Source organism: Solenopsis invicta, chromosome 1 (genome assembly GCF_016802725.1).
Source record: "Solenopsis invicta isolate M01_SB chromosome 1, UNIL_Sinv_3.0, whole genome shotgun sequence".
Classification (NCBI taxonomy): Eukaryota; Metazoa; Arthropoda; class Insecta; order Hymenoptera; family Formicidae; genus Solenopsis; species Solenopsis invicta.
The window spans coordinates 2,367,774-2,389,286 of record NC_052664.1 but is presented as its reverse complement, the minus strand read 5'-3'; the positions used below and the strand labels follow the sequence as shown (position 1 = coordinate 2,389,286).

Genomic DNA, 21,513 nt, shown 5'->3' with positions numbered 1-21,513 from the left:
AGTTTCATGTAATATAAAATATCATTCTTTATTATTAATTATGTCTTTTTTATTTTTATTTTATACTTATAAATATATGTGATAAAATTTTTTCTACTTACATATTAAAATAAAGAATCAAGAAGATTATTAGTGTTTAGACTAGAAACCCTTTAATAAAAGGTCTTTTATAAGAGAGTCTCTAATTTTATCATACCAGCAAGCTTTTCATTTATAAATTCTTTTGCCAAATCTATTTTCTAGTCAAAATTATCAGGTGAGTTAAAAATTTTTTACATCTAATATCTATACAAATAAAAAAAATATTCATCTTTACATCAAAATTTTGCATAATTAAAAAGTAATTTGGTTTTTGTGATGTCTTAAATACTTGACTTCAAAGTTAGATTATTGCTGAGTGGTATTGAAGAGAACATACAAAAAACGTACTGGGAAGACACTTAAATACCTTGCTCAGACAATGAATTGTGGAGCTGCATTATTCTCGGAATTGTGGAATCGCGGAATTGTTTTTCACAATTCATATTAAATGAAATAACCAAAGCTAAACGGTTAATTTAGATATTGTTGTGAATATGAAGCGATGTAACCGAAAGTTATTTTACTTGTATGTTATTAGTAAAATATACTCAACAGCAAAATTAAAGCATCACATATTCTGATTCCCAAAAACAAATTCTAGAGAGTGTAACTTCGCTAAAAATAATCGTAAAAAAATAAACAAAAAAAAATTTTAAAACATTTACAGATTGTTTATAAAGTTACATGTATTCAAATAGCGTCAAATTTTAAAATTTTTTACAAACTTAATACGCAAATTAAAAGTAAAGATTCGTGCTTTTGAATGCTGTAAACCGTATTTGCGTGCAATTTTTATTTCACGTCATAGAGCTTTGCAAATATAAAAAAACCGTCAAATGTCAAAAGTGTATACAAACTTTAATAAATTATCAATTTTGAAATTAAAGATTTCAAGCTTTGAAATGCTTTTATGAATTTTTTATGATCATTTTTGATAAAGTTATACTTTCTTAAATTTCGTTTATTTTTGGGAGACATCCAATTTATGTCTTGAAATGTCCTGTTTATATCTCTGCATTTCGGACGTCCGCAAGACGTCCGAAAGACGTACTCTGGATGTCCCGTTAGATATAACAGCGGTGCAGACTCAACAATTAGAATAATACATTAATACATTAATGCATTAATCATAATTGCATTCGAGGACATATCCGGAAATTATATCGATCTAATTTCTGCATGTATCTCCTTTACGTCCAGAGGACATTCTCTATCCCAATCAGCACACAATATTTTTAAAATATTTTTAAAAACATATAGAAAACGTTAAAAAACATTTATAAAAACGTTAAAAATAATGGAATTAGTGTTCTATTTTTAATTTAAAAAATGTTTATTTTAACGTTAAAAAGAATGTTTTTTTAAATATCATAAAAACGTTTTTTAAACATTTAAAGAAAATGTTCATTAAACGTTAAAGAAATGTTTTTTTAACGCAGCATAAATTAGCAAAACAATATTTTTCAAAAAGCAATTTAAAAGTTTTTGCAATAAAAAAATTTTGTAAACGTTAAAATTAATGGAATCGCGCCCTTTTTTACATTAAAAAAATTGTTTTAATATTCAGGTTTTTTCTTAAGAATTTTTTTCGGAAATTTCCATGCGGTCACCTATCCAAGTCATAACTGTGGTAAACAATGCTTGATCTCTAAGACTGCTGCGAAGTGATTCCTCATGATCTCTGTAAACACTTTGTGCTAATATATGTACATCACTGATAGATCATATCAATATATGTTATCGAAAAGACAAAATTATACAATTAAAGCTTATTTATATAAATATATATAATTAAGTTCATTTTTTATTGCTTTTCATAGATATTATTGAAACATTTTTGAAACAAATTTTAAAATCAATAATAATTGAAAAATAAATAACTTAAAAGTTAAATAACTTAAATAAATAATAAATAAACATAATTTTACAAAGATGAAAAATAAGTAAAAAAATTAATATTAAATAAACATTCAAAAAATACTTACTACGATCATTTTTTCAATTAAATAATTCATGAAAAATAAATACTTAAATAATATTAAATAAACGTAAAAAGAAATATAATAAATATAAAATAAATATTAAATTAATGTTCAATAAGTGTTAAATTAATGTTTTTGAAATTGTAGTTTCAAATAAAAAATTAATGTAAAATAAATATTAAGTTAATCTTAAATTAGTGGTTTTTTAAAATCATTATTGTAAATAAATTATTAATGTAACATAAATATTCAATAAACATCAAATAAGCATTTTCCCAAATCATTATATTAAATGAGTAATTAATGAAACATAAATATTAAATAAACATTAAATATATATTAAATTAATATTTTCTCTAAATTATTATTTTAAATATTTAATTAATGTTAAATAAATATTTAATAAATGTTTAATAACTATTGTTGTTATAATGAATTATACAATAAATAATTAATATTAAATAAATATTAAAAGAACATTTAAAAAATACTGTGTGCTGATTGGGATTCCTAGAAAGTACATTAAATTTGAAAATGTATTTAAATATTTACACTTTAAATAAACTATATACATATAAAAGTTGTATAAATAAAATTATATTTTTATTTAATAACACATTTTCATAATTATATTGACTCTATTTGTTATTAAAAATATAATTATTTTTTACAACATTGGAAGAATCTCATTCTTTGTATAAATACTTTAAGTACTCAAGATGATTTTTATACAAAATTTTGTTGTCTGCTAAGTTATTCTGTAAATAAATAAATCTTATTTATTTACAGAACTGATTCTTCATAGTAAAAAATGTCATTGTAATGTTGCATAGATGTTGTGTGACAAGCAATTAGTCATAATATAATAATATCACAGTGATGTCATAGTGATGACATGCCCGCATAATTAACCTGTGACTTTGTAAACCAATTGTGATATTTTTCACTATATTTTATAGGAAATCTATGCGTTGCAATGAAACTTTACATAAATTACACAGGTCTACAAAATTTGAGGAGGAAAATCTTGTGCTTTGAACTTTGAATGACGTTTCTATAGGATTTTGAAGCGTTGAAAACGACTAAGTTGTCCGTTTTTTCTATCACCCTCTATTTTTTAAATAACCGTAAAAACAGCTTTTTTCAAACTTGACTTCTTTATGAATTTTTTTCTGATTAAAGAAAAAATGATAGCAAGGTCAGCTTTACGGCATTTTACGCAGAAATGTTCCCACAATACAGAAAATATTTTTTCGCAACTTATAAAAATGTTTTATATATGGTAAACCATAAACAAAAAACTTTGAAAAAATTTTGAAAAATCGTAAAAAAATGATAAATTTAAAAATATAAAACCAAATAATTAATAAACAAAAAATTTTACAAAATATTTGACTGTTTAGGCAAATTAGCTTTATGTTTCTAGTTTAATTTTTTTTTGAAAAATTAATTTCCCACTATTTGTTAAAAAGTTATTGAATTTAAACCATAAATGCATTCCGCAAGCGTTACCTACGGTGCGCGACATCTTCTCACGTCTGACTGCCATCGAATAAAGTTCAAAAATTTATAAAGTTGGTCACTTACGAGATCATGATGTGTATAATTTTTTTAGACATTGATTTAAAAAATAAATCAAAATGACGGATTTAATATGGAAGACAAGAATTTAAAAAAATGCATGTAAAGAACATTAACATCGATATTTGTATTATGCTTCCTTTAATGACTTCAGTGTAGTTTTTTTGCTGTTTCAAAATCTTTACTTACTTTTTGTGAAAATAGAAAATGTACATATAGACGGGTAATTTTGCGTTACCCATCGTGTGCCACATGAAGATATCACCTTATTACAGAAAATGGCACCTTACGTCAGAAACATATTTACATTATGTGCAATCCTTTTTCTTCACTATTTACAACATTACTATTTACATTATTATAATATTTACAAAATACTACATAATGATTAATATTAATGCTACATTTATATTTATTATTTAATAAAAGATCAATCCTGGAAAGCAAAGTACAAAAAGATGTCAATGGCTCGGGACTTTGAAAATAAAAAAGCTCGCTTTTATTAAGTTGGAAAATCGCATTCCACATTTAAGTATGCAATTAAATGTAAATTTAGTATTAAGATTAATCGTTATTTAGAATAATGTAAATAGTAATGTTGTAAATGGTGAAGAAAAAAAATTGCACATAGTATAAATATGTTTCTGACGTAGAGGACCATGTCCTGTAATAAGGTAATACCTCCATGTGGTACAGGATGGGTAATGCAAAATTACCTTTCTGTATGTATATTTTCTATTATCACAAAAAGTAAGTAAAGATTTTGAAACAGCAAAAAGACTATACTAAAGTCATTAAAGGAAACATAATATACTTTTCTTTGTTTTGTCATACAGAATAAATAATATAATTTTAAATTATTGCAATAAATTTTTGAAATTTATGTGTCGCCATATTAGATCTGCCATTTTTAATTGAACAATTGTAATTATACAACAGTAATCAGAGACTTACAAAACCATCATATCAATGTTCATGTTAGTTATACGCATTTTTTAAATTCTTGTTTTCCATATTGAATCTGCCATTTTGATTTGTTTATTTTTGGAATTAGTGACCAAAAAAACTATACATAACATGATCTCGTATAATTTTATTACTTCTTGAACTTTATTCGATGGCAGTCCGTCAGACGCGAGAAGATGTCGAGCACCGTAGGTAACGCTCGCGGGATGCATTTATGGTTTAAATTTAATAACTTTTTAACAAATAGTCGGAAATTAATTTTTCAAAAAAAAAAAATTAAACTAGAAACATAAAGCTAATTTGCCTAAACAGTCAAATATTTTGTAAGATTGTTTTGTTTATTAATTATTTGGTTTTATATTTCAAAATTTATCATTTTTTTATGATTTTTTACAATTTTTTCAAAGTTTCTTGTTTACGGTTTACATAAAACATTTTTATAAAGTGCGAAAAAATATTTTCTGTATTGTGAGAGCATTTCTGCGTAAAATGCCGAAAAGCTGATGTCGCTATTTTTTTTTCTTTAACCAGAAAAAATTCATAAAAAAATCAAGTTTAAGAAAAGCTATTTTTGCGATTATTTAAAAAATGGAGGGTGATGGAAAAAACGGACAATTAAATTTATTATATTAAAATTATTATAAAAACGTCATTCAAAGTTCAAAGCACAAGACGCCCCCCCCTTCCAATTTTGTAAACCTGTGTTATCTTTAATATTTAAAGTACCTTAAATAAAAAAATCAAGATTTTTTCATTATTTCTTAAATATGTCCTAATTGTGCCTGTGTAATGTCCGATGTGGACATTTTCCGTCCTTTGGATGTTTATAGGGTGGAACATGGGACATATCTAGTACATCCATTGGATATACACAGGACGTCCTCGAGACTCGTATCGGACGTCTAATTTACGTCCTTCTTACGTCCATGTGTGGGAGACTTTAATTTTGCTGTTGAGTATATATTGTACAGGATAATTCTTAATGGTTGTATTCACTTTTCACCATAAGAGCACACATTTGTAATTTCTAATATTAAGTGTACAAAGAAGTTCTGAGCTTTAGATTTCGTACAACCAAAACAACCATTTAAATTTTATTTATCTTTCCGCCCTTTTGTGTTTTTAAAGCGTTAACATTTGGCTTTCTAAAATAAAGTTTGCCGTTTAATGCGCATAGCCTTAAAAATTAGTATTGTTTACCATGGCAATAACAAAAGAGCATATTCAATTTTCCATCCACTTTGCGTTTCATCTGAAAAAAAAGCTATTGAAGCGACTGGAATTTGCATATGGAGATAACGCTGTAAACTATGTTACATGTAAAAGATGGTATCAAAAAAATCGCCAAGAAGATTTCGGTCTTAAAGATGAATCACGTGCTAGATGCCCTCAAAAAATTGAAACGGACAACTTGCAAGCATTGTTGGATATGAATTCTGCTGGATATAAAACTGAAAAGGAGTTTGCAGAACAGCTTGGCGTTACGCAGCAAGCCATTTCCGCACGTTTACATGCAATGGGAAAAATTCAGAAGGAACGCAGATGGGTTCCGCATTAATTATCCGAAGATGACAAAAATCGACAGCATGACACTGCACTCACTTTGCTTGCAAAATTCCGGAAAAAAAATTTTCTACTCAAAATCATTACAGACGATGAAAAGTGGATTCTTTGTGATAATCCTAAGCGTAAAAAATCATGGGTTGACCCTGGTCAACTTTCGATATCGACGACAAAGCCCAGTATCCACGCCAAGAAGATTTTGCTCTGTATTTGGTGGGATTGGAAAGGTGTGCTGTATTATGAGTTGTTACAACCAGGTGAAACAATTACGGCAGACCGCTACCAACACCAATTAACCAATTTGAGCGATGAATTAGAAGAAAAGAGGCCGTTTACCAAGGAAGTCGTAAAGTGATCCTGCTTCATGACAATGGCCGACCACATGTCGCGAAAGGGACTCAGGACCACATCTTTGCGTTAAGTGTGTATATATGCTTGTGTATACGATGCTAGAAATTGGTCCGAGTTCTCGATTTAAGTTCTCGAATAGAAATGGTTATACTTTGATGCCTCTAGACAGCGCTATAGTCAAGTTTGTGAGGTTAACTCAGATTAGCTACTGAACTTTATACCTTTTTATACTTTATTGTGATAAAGGTTATGAAAATTACAATTTCCAATGTCCATCGTCACATTAATCAACATTCAACAATTATTTATAAGGAAATAGTTGACTACTATGAATTGAATCTAGTAACTAGTACGAAAAAATAGGATGGGATGCATTTTTCTGTTTCGAGGTTTCTATTCGAAATTTTCATCCGAGTTGCCTGTGTCCATGATTCGAGTTTTAGTAACCTTTTCTTGGATCGAAAACTCGGATTGATTTCTGGCATTGTGTACAAAAGGCTTTAGGCCGGGAATTTCTCCCGCACGCGGCCCCTTACGGAAATGAACTATTGTAACTATTAGTAAAGCTATTAATAAAACTATTGGATTATTTGTCAAAGTTTTTTTGCGTATTATTGAGACGAACTATAATATTGCACAGAATTATTGAAAGATTATTTCAGCTCAATACTCACTACGATTACGACTACATTATTATTTCCGTAATGGTGTAGTGATTATTGAAAATCGATAATCATTTTGTAATCGCTCTGCCGAAAATGTGCGATTAAAACCGATTAAAAAAAAAGTAATCCGAATCGATTGGGATTTCTGCACCAACGCTATTAAGACCGATTGAAAATAAGATTGCAATCTAGATAAATTTATTAAAACAGAATACATTAATGTAAACGTAATAAATGTTTAGTTTACAAAAAAAAAATCATTTTTTGTAATCATTTTCGTTAAAAAAAAATTGAAAAAAATTAAATTTGAAGTAAACATTTAATTTATGTACAAAATTAGGTGATAACACAAATTATTATATGTAAAAACATAAAATTTTATGTGGAACATTGTTCCACACACATGTCATGTTTGAATGAGAGCGAGTATTTGTCTCGAGGTTACAACATGCAGCTCCTAAAAGTCTCACTAAAGTATTAGCGGGAGAATTGGCCGCAGTGGCACCTAGATATAACGCCTGTGGCTACACTCGACTCACGAGAAAATCTCCCGCGGTGTGGCCGCTTAGTGGTGGGTCAGCACTCACTTGTTAAATCCATTTCAATCCAAAATTACAGGATTTCATCAATTATAATTAAATCAAATTGCAGTACAATGAGACATGCTGAGACGCTGACAATTCTTGTGTGCCATTTTTAATTAAAGAAATATTTTGATGACAACACTATAAATCACGTTAAGAAATTTATAAAATTGTTCGAAAGCTATGCTTTTTGGTAGTTAATAAACAACCGCCAAGAAAAAAAAGTAGTTTTCAAACAATTTTACAAATTAGTTAAAATAATTTACAATGTTATTTTATCAAAATAACATTGTAAGCTTTTTATTTAAAAAATAGCACGAAAGAATTCTCAGCGTTTTAGCATATCATTTCTCGCTACTAATATCAAGATTTTTAAACGTGGTCGCTGAAAGTATTTAAGAGTTTTAAAGCAACTAAATTAAAATTTTCAAACATTATAATATTATGCATTACACTTAAATAATTTGCGAAAGCGATATTAAAATCAATTATGATTCGTATAAAATTAAAACAGATTACTTTTCAATCCGCTCGTGGATTGAATTGATTAAAACAGCTTAAAACCAATTAAAAAGTATTCCGTTTTAATCTGTTTTAATCGCACATTTTTGGCAGGGTAGCTCAATAGTTCCAATAAGTGATGTAAAAAGTAAGATTATTTATGTAGATGTAGGATATTCTAAATATTTATGCAAACCGGCAAATGTATATGAGATTTAATAATAATAATAACATAGTAATAAACACAATTCTGTTTATAAAAAAAAAATGTTATTGTAAAATTTATATAAAAAAATGTTATTGCAAATGTTATGCAAACCTTAATATATTTGAAATTATTAATAAAAAATATAATTGTAATAAATGTACATTTCTCTTTTTTTGTTTAAAAAATATACAACTTATGACCAGGTTTATACCAACGTGATTGAAATTTAATCGTTGGTTAATTTGCAGAATGACAACGTCAAAATTTCTAATAACATAATTGTTGCATATAATATAGTAGAAACGCTTAAATTTTGGAGTTGCCAGCATTCTACAAGTTGACCAATGATTAAATTTAAACCTTTGGTAGAAATGGGCATTAAGGGGATTATTTTGGATTATATATCCGTTCGATTATTCAAATTTATTTGGATTGACAACAGTATGGATTAGAATGTAATTATTTCGGATTAGAAATAATTCGCGAAAGCGATATTAAAACCGATTACTTTTTAATCCGCTCGTGGATTGAATCGATTAAAACAGATTAAAATCGATTAAAAAGGATTCCGTTTTAATCGGTTTTAATCGCATTTTCGGCAGGGCCAGGCATGGCGTCTTCCGATTACCACCTATTCCGTCGCTGCAGCATTACTTAGCTGATACACATTTCGTAGAAATTGAAAAGATACGAAAATGCATTGATGACTTTATCGCTTCAAAGTCGATGAACTTTTATCATCAAAAAATTCGCAATCTACCCGAAGATGGCAAGAAGTCATTGATACAAACGGGGAATATTTTGTTAATTAAAATTTTTTAGCACGTTTTTGAATAGAAATTGAATTTTGTAAAAAAAGCTCAAAACTTTTGTACACCTAATATAATAATATGTTAATTAGAAATACATATCCGTCGGTAAATCATGCTCCTATGGTAAGAAGTGAATCATTAAGAATCACACTGTATGTCACTACTCAAAGTAGCGATATATAATTTGATAGATTTGTAACGGCTAGACTTTTATTGTTATAAATGACATCATGGAACAAAAGAATGAAACAAAGCATGCATAATTTCGGCGGTTAATAGAATGACTTTAGTGGATACACGAACACACTGACAGATAAACTCAATGACCTTAATCAATCGAGCAGATGGATGCAGAGAATACTAAGAGATTGGGATTCACGTAAGGCTAAACGAATACCACGTAGGAGAGCTCTAGTTTAAAATACTTCGAATAAGAACATCGATTTCAAAATAACGAAATTTCCTCCACGGATTACCTTGTACTCGTCAGCGAGTCGCCGAAGCTCGATCATCTCTGCCGTAGGAAACGGTTTTGCCACTGATTTACTCGGCACTTTATTGTCCGATATCTTCACGGTTCTACCTGACCTTTTACCCCTGTAAGTAATCAATTTTGTGTGTAATGACTATGTGTAATTATTGCGTTATTATCGCGTCTTCACACAGATAGTGATCGTCGTAGGTTTTTTACTTTCTGTTTCTTCCGTTTTCTATTTCACGAAAATATTAAATTTTAGTACACAAAAAGCCGTACATTAAACATCAGTAATGTCTTTTCGCTTGAAGTTAATTGCCTTCCATATTTCACATATAAGATACGTTACTGCATAGAAAATAGAGAAAGCGGTTAACTCACAAAAAAGACATTTTTGATGCCTAGTGTACATGTACACTCGCCAGCAAAAAGGTTGCAACACCTTATTTTGATGAGTTCCAGAATGCAGCCTGCTCATCGAGCGATTAGTTCTTATTTATGGATCTAATCATTTATGTTTAATCGCTCTATGGACAAGGCAGAGTTCTGAAATCCATCGAAGAAAAAGCGTTACAATCTTTTTGCTGGCGAATGTGTTAACATATTCAGCTGACAATCTGACCTGAAAACTACTTTCAAATCTGACAAGTCCTCCTCGCGCTCATCGCCCTCTGGTACCACACCGTCGATCATATCCATTCCGGTGCTACCTACTAACGGTTCCAGTTCCGATGCTTGAATTCCTGAAAAAAACACAAAAATATATATTATATAATTAAAAAAATTTTTTAATAGAAATACACAGATAGTATCACTTCAATTTTATTTAAACAGGAATTAAAGATACCGCCACTTGGGTTTTATTTAAAAAATAAAAATACTATAACTCGCATTTTATTTGTTAAAAGTAGTGCAGCAATTATTTCAAAAAGCAATATATTCTCTTTACAATTGGCGCAATTTAAAGATTTCATACATTTTTTGGAAAAAATACATTTAGGTTGAATTAAATTTAAAATATTTATTTTTAAGTAAATACTACTTGGGTTAGGAATAAGAAGTTTTTTCAATGAGATATATAAAGTGTACAATGTAAAATTAATTTTTTGGAAAAAATAAAAGAAATAAGTAATAAATAAATAATATAGACAAAAATTTAACAAGTTTTATTTTTGTGCACATGCGATCCAACTTATTCAAATGAATAGTAATAACTTCGTGGTAAATTAACTGATCAACTCTACTTCTTGTTAACTGAACAAAAAATAGAAAGAGAGTCGAAAACATAAATAATTCATTTAATCACCTAGCAACCACATCACTCATTTTTTTTTAATATCATCGAATTTTTTATATCATGATCAAAATTCTACGACTTGAAACGTGCTAACACTATCGATATAACGTTGTCATTTTTTACGATGTAGTATGTCAATTTTTTTTTTTACAAAAATGATAAACATCAACATGGGCTTGTTGTCTCACTATTCGGCTTGCCTGCCTTCCGTTTTTTGACTATGATTGACATTATCAATTTTCGAACGCTTAAATTGTTTGAGCTTGCTTGAGACAGGAAGAGGCAAAAACTTCATATTGCGGATGTGATATATAATTTACGCAGCTCACTAAAGAAGCTCCAATAAAAGGATCGAAACGTTTGAATATTGTAAATAATAATAGATTTCATTAGTTTGTACGCGCAAACAATTGTGGTGGCTCGTAGGAAGGCCTTTACTTTTTTTTAATTATTTGATTAATTCAATTAAGAGCCAGAGATACTTCGTACTTTATTAAAAATGATAAAATAATTGAAGAAGGAGAAAGTGAAAGAAAGAGAGAAAAAGAGAGGAAATAATGCAATAATCTTTAAGTTATAAAAACGTGATACTTGACAAATTCGAGACTCGGGACATTTATTTAAAATTATCCCGATTAATACTAAAAACAAATTATTGCGGTATTAAATAAGTACCATCGCGCTTGTGATCGAAGTCACCAGGTCGCTTTTTATGTACTGGCGCAGGTCCAGTAGGCGCCATGCCCTGCTTAAGTGCACCCATGCTGAGCGATTTTCTCGGAGGACCCGCAATATTTGCATGAACTCCTGCAGCTGGAACTGGCGCTTGATTTTCGTCATTTGCTAACTGCGATCTTCTAGGCCAAGCAAATTGCAACCGATACTCGGTACTAATACGAGATATCGCTTTGCTGAGCTGACTCGGTGGCAGTGCCGATGGTGCTGTAACCTCCTGCAATTGAAAAACAGATATTTTAAAATCGATTAATCTTCCGTAATAATCTGAAGCACATTGCAAGTCTAAACGATTCATCTAAAGTTTTCTTATTTTATATGAAATTCTAAAAGCGAAGGGCCAATCTTAGATGGATTTCGTTAAATTTTTAGTATGTTATATTATAATACTCCTCTGCTAATACGTGTAAAACAATTAACTTTGCGCAATGGTTTTTAAAGATAATTATTTCAAACTTCTCTTGTAATGTATTCTAGATTACACGAATTTATTCTTTAAATAAGCATGTTCTTTCATAAACATTCTTTAAATATTTGTCGAAAATATAATATTCTAAAACCTGAATATATTCTATACATATACATAGAATATGAAAATACAACCATTTTAAATGTTTCAGAAATGTCCGCAGAATGAATTAAAAAACAAGGATTACTTAATTACTAACAAGGATTGTTAGTAATTTGCCCTGAGTAACCCGCTGGTATAGAATTTACTTGTTGGACGGAATAATTTTCTTATTAAGGATTTCAAACAAGCATTAAGGTTACGACATTTTATTTCAAAATGCAGCTTGATCAGTTATTTGGGTTGCAAGCAGTTGGTTCTTAATTATGGATCTAATCATTTACGTTCAACTACTCCACAAAAAGATTGAGTTCCGAAATCTATCGAAAAAAGGTGTCGTAACTTTAATGTTGGCGATTATGCACAAAATTTCCGCATTAGACTGCAATATTAAAAATTTATAATACACATAATGTAAACTGTAGTTTAATAATAGAACTACAATAAACTTATTGTAAATAACTGTAAAAAATTTATTGTAAAATAATTTCTTAAACAAGAAAAAAAATCATATTTGGTCTGTTAAAATATTAGCATTAGTTTAAAAAACTTTATTAATAAAATTCCATGTTACTGTTTAATTTTATCCATCTCAAAATGTATATAGTCAAAACAATTTAATAACAAAAAAGCACTTAAGTAAAAATGCCTTGAAACAACTCGTTAAAAGTTTTTCATACATAATTATATATAGTTTTATATAATGTATATCAAATATGACCATATATATTAAAATATATAATAATATACAATTATATATGTATAATCGTATGTAATTATATATAATTGTATGTAATAATTATATGAAATCATGTGCAATCATTGTATATAATTATATATAAAAATCATACATAATTATACATAATTATATATAATTATATACAATTATATATATTTTAATATATATGAACATATTTGATACATAATTATGTACAACGATATATAATAATACATAAAAAATTTGTTACTGGGGAAGATTGGTTATTGCGTATCAACATTAGCGCTATTGCATGACGGTAGGCTACTAAATGCTTCCATATAATAATCACTAGAATTCATTACTTAGGTTCCACTAGTTCCACACCGTCCTTTCTGAGGAAAATTTTACGAAATGTATAGTACATACGAGGTGTGTTCAAAAAGTATCGCGAATTTTGAATTTTCGCGGGTTACGTATATTCGAATTTCGATCTTTTTGTGGCGTTATGTTGGTACTCATGTCTCTCACTTATGCCGACAAGCTCGGCCATTTTGAATGTTCACTTAATTGTTGACAGCTGCTTTGCTTGCACGTGTTTTGGATCGTCTTCGATTTTTACCTATTCAAAAAAATGGATCAAAGAACCTGTATCAAATTTTGTGTGAAAAACGAAATTAAGTGCGCGGATGCATTCCGAATGTTGACTGTGGCATACGGAGAAGCTACCTTGGACCGAAGCAACGTTTATCGGTGGTACAAAATGTTCTCAGAAGGCCGAGAAGATGTGAACGACGAAGAGCGTGCCGGACGCCCGAGCACTTCAACAACAGACGAAAAAATTAATGAAGTGGAGAAAATGGTATTGGCCAATCGTCGAATCACCGTTAGAGAAGTTGCTGAGGACCTAAACATATCGATTGGCTCGTGCCATTCGATTTTTATCAATGATTTGGGCATGAGACGGGTCGCCGCGAAATTCGTACCAAAATTGCTCAATTGCGACCAAAAACAGCATCGCATGAACATTGCTAATGAGATGTTGGACTCTGTCCGCGACGACCCAAATTTGCTCCAGAGGGTCATAACTGGTGACGAATCGTGGGTTTATGGTTATGACGTGGAAACCAAAGCTCAATCATCTCAATGGAAGCTGCCGCACGAACCAAGACCGAAAAAAGCGCGCCAAGTTCGGTCGAATGTGAAAGTTTTGCTGACAGTTTTCTTCGATTGCAGGGGCGTGGTGCATCATGAGTTCTTGCCACAGGGTAGAACGGTCAATAAGGAATATTACCTGCAAGTTATGCGCAATTTGCGCGGAGCAATCCGCCAGAAACGCCCGGATTTGTGGAAGAACAAAAATTGGCTTTTGCACCACGATAACGCCCCTGCTCACACATCGTTGCTTGTGCGCGACTTTTTGGCCAAAAACAACACACTAATGATACCGCAGCCACCGTATTCCCCAGATCTGGCCCCCTGTGACTTTTTCTTGTTCCCTAAACTGAAGAGGCCCATGAAAGGACGACGTTACGCTACGCTTGACGAGATAAAGACGGCATCGAAGGAGGAGCTGAACAAGATAAAAAAAAATGATTTTTTGAAGTGCTTCGAAGATTGGAAAAACCGTTGGCACAAGTGTATAATATCTCATGGGGATTACTTTGAAGGGGACAAAATAGATATTCATGAATAAATAAATAATTTTTGAAAAAACACAAAATTCGCGATACTTTTTGAACACACCTCGTACATGTCTCTAAATATGTAGCCCACGTAACATACATTATATTATATTGAGTAAAATTTTCTTTATTCTCAAAAAAATGTTTTGAAATGTAACTTTAGTAATAAAGATATTATGAATGACCATAACATTTGTAGTAGCCATAATATAATCTTTTTTTCTATTTTATTCAATTAGAAAGAAAAGAAATAATCGCTCCTGAAGAAATTAATAAAATCTTTCTATTAATACGGTAATTTTTGTTTATTCAAATGTATAAGTTGTAAAGAACTGTATAAAATTATTATCAGTGACGTAATCCTCACCCGAATTTTATCAGCTACAACATTCGAATCGATGGCGTCGATACCACCGCCGTCCGCTGCCGTAATAAATTCATGCGTCTTATAAGCAAGCTCCGGGCATTTCTTTCGCCTGGGCAATGGTGGTTCCAAGGTGGGTCCTGCAAGATTTACATTATTTTTAGATCATCATGTTTTTCTTTTTCTTAAAAAATAACTTGACATATCATTCTTTCGTCAGGTCCCTCAATCGTATTCATTCAATTGTATAACTTATTGTTAGTGCTTGCAATAAAATGTATATTTCGGGCCGATTTTTAAGGCAACGCTTACTATTTCCCCCACTACCTCAAGATGGCTGAGCCGCCGATATCACGTGAAATACTGTAGGGACGTCCCTATTCAGAAATATATATGTTGAGTATATTCCTGCCCCCCTTCAAACTATTATATTATTCTAGCATCTATCGAAATGATTTATTTTCATACATTAAACATTAAATTTTTTATTATTATCATATGTATTCCTTATAATACAATAATATAATTCTGATAATACAATTAATTATAGAGTCTTGTAGCTTTCCACATCATACAGGTACTATTAATGCGTTTTTAGGTAATTTCTCTAGTAGGCCTATTTCTAAAAAAAAAAACTTAAGCAAATAATCGCATAATGATCCTTGCTGATGCGCATTAATTTTTTTAATATCTCTGATAGATATATTTTTTTTAGTGCAATCATGCAAATAACACAAAAAAGCAAATTAACCGATTTTTGTAAATTGATTACTTTTACTTTTTTCTTTTTTTTTGGTTTTTTATTTGTTTCTATAAAATATACATTTTGTAATATAGAATTTTGTTTTCTTGCTGAGCCATATTTGTTTCTTTTTTTTTATTGAAATACACCTAATCGGAAAACCACTTAAAAAAAAAACACATCAATAATACTTCATGGTACAGTAGAGTCTCCTTAATTTTGGCCCACATAATCTTTGCATTCCTTCACACGTACTTTCACGAACACTAATACCATCCTTTTACAGAATTCCCTCACCACAGCATGAGTCTACCAATAACCGTGTACTTGCGCGAACAAGTACACGGTGATTGGTAGACTCGTGTTGTGGTGAGGGTATTTTATAACTTTGGCATTCCGCTCTTATCGCCCCATTGGCCAAAATTAAGGAAACTTTACTGTAGTACGAAACATGGTAGTACCTCATGGGTGGTACAAAAAGCTATTGTTAAAACTCTATAATCATTACATAATGTAACAATTATATTATTATGAAAAACACATGACACATTAATAATAGAAAATTTAACATTTATTTGAAAATAATATCGATAGATGGTTTAATAATAATTTGGCGGAAGGGATACCCACCATATTTTTGAAATGGGGACGCCCCTACGCAATCAGCGGCTCAACTTCGAGTGATAGTGGGACGTCGCTTTAGAAATTGCCCGAAATGCACATTTTGTTGCAAGCACTATAACTATACTATAACTGTATTAGAACTAATATTTCTAATTATCAATAATCTTTAATTTAAAAAAATTGTCTTCTATAAACTCAAGCATTTTAATAATAATTATTTAACCGATTTCTCTTTAAAAAAAAATACATTTAACAAATTCTCTTTAGTCAATTAATACATTGACACTCTTCAGAAATCGATCCGTAAATTATAATTATAATTCTCAATTTCTTTTTTCAATCAATTCTTCAAGCAACAATTTCTTACAAAGGAACTGTTACGAGTGTCCGGTGCCTATTTAATTCTTCTTGAAATATGTTGTTAAACACAAAAATCTCAGAAACCTGTATTTTTTATATCGGTGGAATCTTATGTTTAGGGGGTAAATCACCCTTTAAAAAAAAACAGTATTTCTATTTCGGAGCGAATATTGTCGACAGTAGAAGAAACAGAAAAAAATTTTTTTAACAAAAATTATACGATTTAAAGAGTACTTTAAAATTGTAGAAAAAAATTTTTTGTTTTGTTTAATGAAATACCTCTACCACCCAAAGTTTTTTTTCAAATTTTTCAAACTTCATTATATATGGTTGGATTTGGAAAAAAATAACCTTTAATTTGGGTAAAAAAAATTTGAAAAATTTGAAAATAACTTTGGGTGGTGGGGGTATTTTATTAAACAAAACAAAAAAAATTTTTTTCTCTACAGTTTTAAAGTACTCTTTAAACTGTACAATCTTTGTTAAAAAAAATTTTTCTATTTCTTCTACTTTCGATGATATTTGCCCTAAAAGAGAAATACCGTTTCTTTTTTAAAGGGTGTTTTAGCGCCTAAACATAAGATTCTGGTGATATAAAAAATACGGGTCTTTTAAATTTTTGTTTTTAACAACATATTTCAAAGAGAATCAAATCACCGTCAGACACTCGTGATAATTCCCTTGTTAGTATATTTATACAAGTTTGCAAGTTTGTTTTGATAAAGAAAAATAATTTTCAACAATCGAGACACCTTAAAGAAATTTTGATTAATCTTTCCAAGCGTAACTGCACAAGCTAGATAAACACAGCCACTACGCTGAAAAAATCATTAAAAAAATATATGTGATGACAAAAAGTACATGTGATGAAAAATTACAATAAACAATAGAATTCTTTGCAGCGTTTTAATACTAAATCTCTAAAAGTTACTAGCTTTTAGATTGGGAAAATGGAAGTTTTAAGCATCATGCAAGAAAAGCTTAAAAAAACAAGTAGAATATAAATCAAGCGATGATGATAAGTCAAAGTTGTACAAAAAAGAAATCGATTGTGTATAAAAAAAGAATTGAGAAAGTGTTTCAATAAACTGATTACTATATCAGTTAAGTAATCAGTTTATTGAAACACATCACAATTCTTTTTTTCACGGGTAAATGTATTCTTATGGAAAAGTTTTTGCATTGATTCTGATGACGATATAGGCTCGCTTGTTAATTCATCGTTGTGTAGTTCTTTTGAACTCTTTTTTCAGCGTTTTCCAGTCTTTCTTCATGTCTGTATAATTGCTGCTTACAAGTAGCAGAGTTTTTAGTAATGTAAACAATTTATATATTGGATGAGTGAAAAAGTTTCCGATTCCAATAGATGACATTAAGAGAGTTATATGGTAGCGTCATTGATTGTTATGTGTACGTACGGAAAAGTAACATATTCAACAATCATTTAAGTGAAAGTTTTGTACGTTTTAACTGAATTTACATTGTAAAAATTAATTTTAATAATGAGTAAAGGAAAGTTGACTTTACGGCATGTTATGTCCTATGAGTTTTGGAAGGATGTAACAGTTGGAACTACCATAAAAAGTATTTAAGATGTCTATTAGGATTATGCACCAGCAATTCGAACTGTTAAGAAATAGTTTGCGAAATTTAGATTTGATAATTTCCATCTTGACAACCAGCCATGCTCTGGTTGACCCTCTGGCATAGATGATAACATGGTGTACAATTTAGTGTAAAATAATTCACAAATTTCAACAGAAGAGATTGCTAAGAGACACAACAGATCGCATTTCGGCATTTAAAGAAGATTGGATACACTTTAAAGATCGATATAAGAATGTCGCATTATTTATTTTACCAAAACAAACAGATTGAATCAAGTTGAATCAGTTGTTGTTTTGTTTGGCCGACTAAACAAAGAATCATCTTTGAATTAACTTGTGACTGATGATGAAAAATGAATCAATAATACAAATTGAACAAGAATGCCTTTTACGGTCGCAACTAGGTCTTCGTACTTGTATTGTTTGTGTGATTTTATATACTTTCCTCAAGTTTAATGAACTGCGCGCCAAATTAATTTTCAGTTATAACACAATTCTAAATTGAACAAGATTAAGTAATATCACGTATTATGAAATATTAACCCCTTTCGCCTCTAAAAGAACTGTAAAGAAATTATTGCGAAAAATATCACCTCAGCCAGGGTTCGAACCTGGAACTTCCCGAATCTCCGGTACGGGTGTCTTAGCCAACTCGATGAATCAATAATATTCAACGCAAATGCACTTGGAAACTATCGGAACGTGCAGAATCCATGGCAAAGCCATTCACATCAGAGAAAGGTGATGCTTTTTGTTTGTTGGAAAAGGAAAAATTTATTTCTTTTTTAGTTATTTTCCCAGTTGGCCAAATGATTAATTCTAACAAATACTGTCACTGATTAGATAATTTAAAATAACACAAGAAGAAGCGTCCAATTCTGACCAATTGTAAGGAAGTTCTTTTTTATCACGACAACGTGAAACTATTTTACAAAACAGACCTTGCACAAACTGAAGGAACTGAAATGTGATATAATATCACACCCAACGTCTCTTAATATTGTATCATCGGATTATTACTTGTTTCAATTAATATAAAATGATTTAAAGTACTTTTTCATTTGCCACTTGATGTCGAGCGATCACGTAACCACACGTGACTAGTTAACCCACGGACTTAGGAATATTGGAAAGGAACATACTTTAGACAAGAGAGGGTGTTTTCTCAGACATGCAAGAGGAAACGTTCTCCGCCATATTGGTATAAAAAAACTTATACATAGATATGTGTCAGTGACATCCCGTTTGCGCTGTGTTAGTGTGACAGCTAGAAAATTAGGTTAGATACTCGAACTTATTCGTCAACATTAAATCACTCTTTAAAAATAAAAGTGGTAAAATGCATAGTATCGGGATGTTTCATGATAAATTCTTTAGACAAATATAAAAATAAATTTCAGAAAGTATTGGAACAAAATATAAAAATTAGTTTCTAAAGGTAAAAAATTATATTAATCTTATTAATACGTAATATTTTATTTTTATTAATCTTAAAAAGTATTTTCTTTGTTGATACTATTGATGTATGTGTCTGTTGATACTATATTTATTTGTAGTAAAAAAAATATTATTTTAAATTATTATTTTTTATTTTTTCAAAGTTTATTTTTTAGTTTGTTTTTCTATGTAAAATATTATTTAATAGATATATGTTTGTTATACTAGCTTATTACATTGCTAAATGTATAGTATTACATGTTATTAAATAATTAAAGAAAAATTTAATGTAAAAGATTAACAAAACTTTAAATTTTATTATTCTGTACTATTTATTTCACACATACACTGTACATGTTTTAATATGTACGATCTTTGAAACCAACGTGGCGCTCTCCTCCCTCCCCCCTTCGCCGCGAACGTGCCGCAACCCTGTAGGTTATGCACCGTTCCTCTATTTCCAAGTTCGTGAGTTAACCAAAAAAAGTTGAAATTTTCAAAGTTTAAAGGGATGCTAAAGTAGCGCAAATTACCGACATTTACAGTAACTAAAAATCTTTGAATTAGTTTAATAGAATCACAAAATCTTTTCTTAGAATTGAAATACGCGTAATAAGAACGTGTGCAATAATATATTTTACCAGAAAATTAAACAAACGGTAAAAAATTTACTCTAATAGTTGCCACTTGTTGAGTTTAACTTTAACTTAATGCAGAAGTTTATACATATAAAATAAAATTGTTGTGCATATCGGAAAATAAGAACAATACTGACCGTGTGAAATTATGACTGAACGCCTAACAAGAAAGATATTCCGATGTGGCTTTACCGCATATAGGAAAAGGTAGGGCAATCTATGATAGCGGGATAAGACTGATGATGAGTACTGGCTATCGCGCGATTTGAATGCAGGAATCCCAATCGAGCATACGCGTTAGATATGGTCATTGAAAGTTACCCACGTGCTAACAAAGTAGACAACTGTGTTATAGAAGAAACCTTATAAAAAGAATCCCCAAAAACCTACACCCAAGGACTTTGATTCTGTCCATGGGGAAATTTTCCCAACTGAGAAGTCACTATCTTTCTACATACTTACAGTTCATGATTAACGTAATGACCAATAAGCTCTAGGCGTTTCATTAATCATGAACTGTGAGTATGTAGAAAGTGGTGACTTCTTAGTTTGGAAAATTTCCTCATGGACAGAATAATTCTCAAAAAAGGTATGGCTAACAATAAGTATGAATAATTTCATATCCTCAAATGGTGTTGACCATCAAACAAAATTGAATAAGATCGATCAGATTTTTCATTAATATATATTTAAGAGTGTTGTACGTATTAGACAAATTTTAAATATTGATTGAATGTTTCAACTGCACAAAGTTTTCTTTAGCGATAATAATCAACAATATCGATTGTTGCTTGTGTTTACAAATTAATAAATTGTGCAAATAAGCTCACACTAAATTAACACAATCATAATGTTTTGGATCTGATTTAATAATAATTTGTTTACACAATTTTTGACAGGACGTGCGATTTCATACAAGTTACAAGAGTTTTAATTGTCGCATCTCTGATCCCCATGACTCGCATGCATGAAGTCGCACGTGTACGAACA

The 21,513-nt window shown here is 30.0% G+C and overlaps 1 protein-coding gene across 17 annotated transcripts in view; it reads right to left on the bottom strand.

Annotated features, from left to right (window-relative positions):
• Positions 1-21,513, bottom strand: part of LOC105200057 — a 233,621-nt gene that overhangs the window by 68,889 nt on the left and 143,219 nt on the right. For 15 of the 17 annotated variants that reach the window (XM_039447361.1, XM_026139306.2, XM_039447368.1 and 12 more), the window contains 4 exons: positions 15,119-15,255; positions 11,742-12,018; positions 10,392-10,512; positions 9,771-9,891 (listed from right to left, as the gene is read on the bottom strand). In XM_039447361.1, coding sequence (XP_039303295.1) covers positions 9,771-9,891; positions 10,392-10,512; positions 11,742-12,018; positions 15,119-15,255 — 656 coding nt within the window. The remainder of the gene's footprint in view (positions 1-9,770; positions 9,892-10,391; positions 10,513-11,741; positions 12,019-15,118; positions 15,256-21,513) is intronic. The other 2 variants (XM_039447400.1, XM_039447404.1) reach the window with 1 other exon arrangement.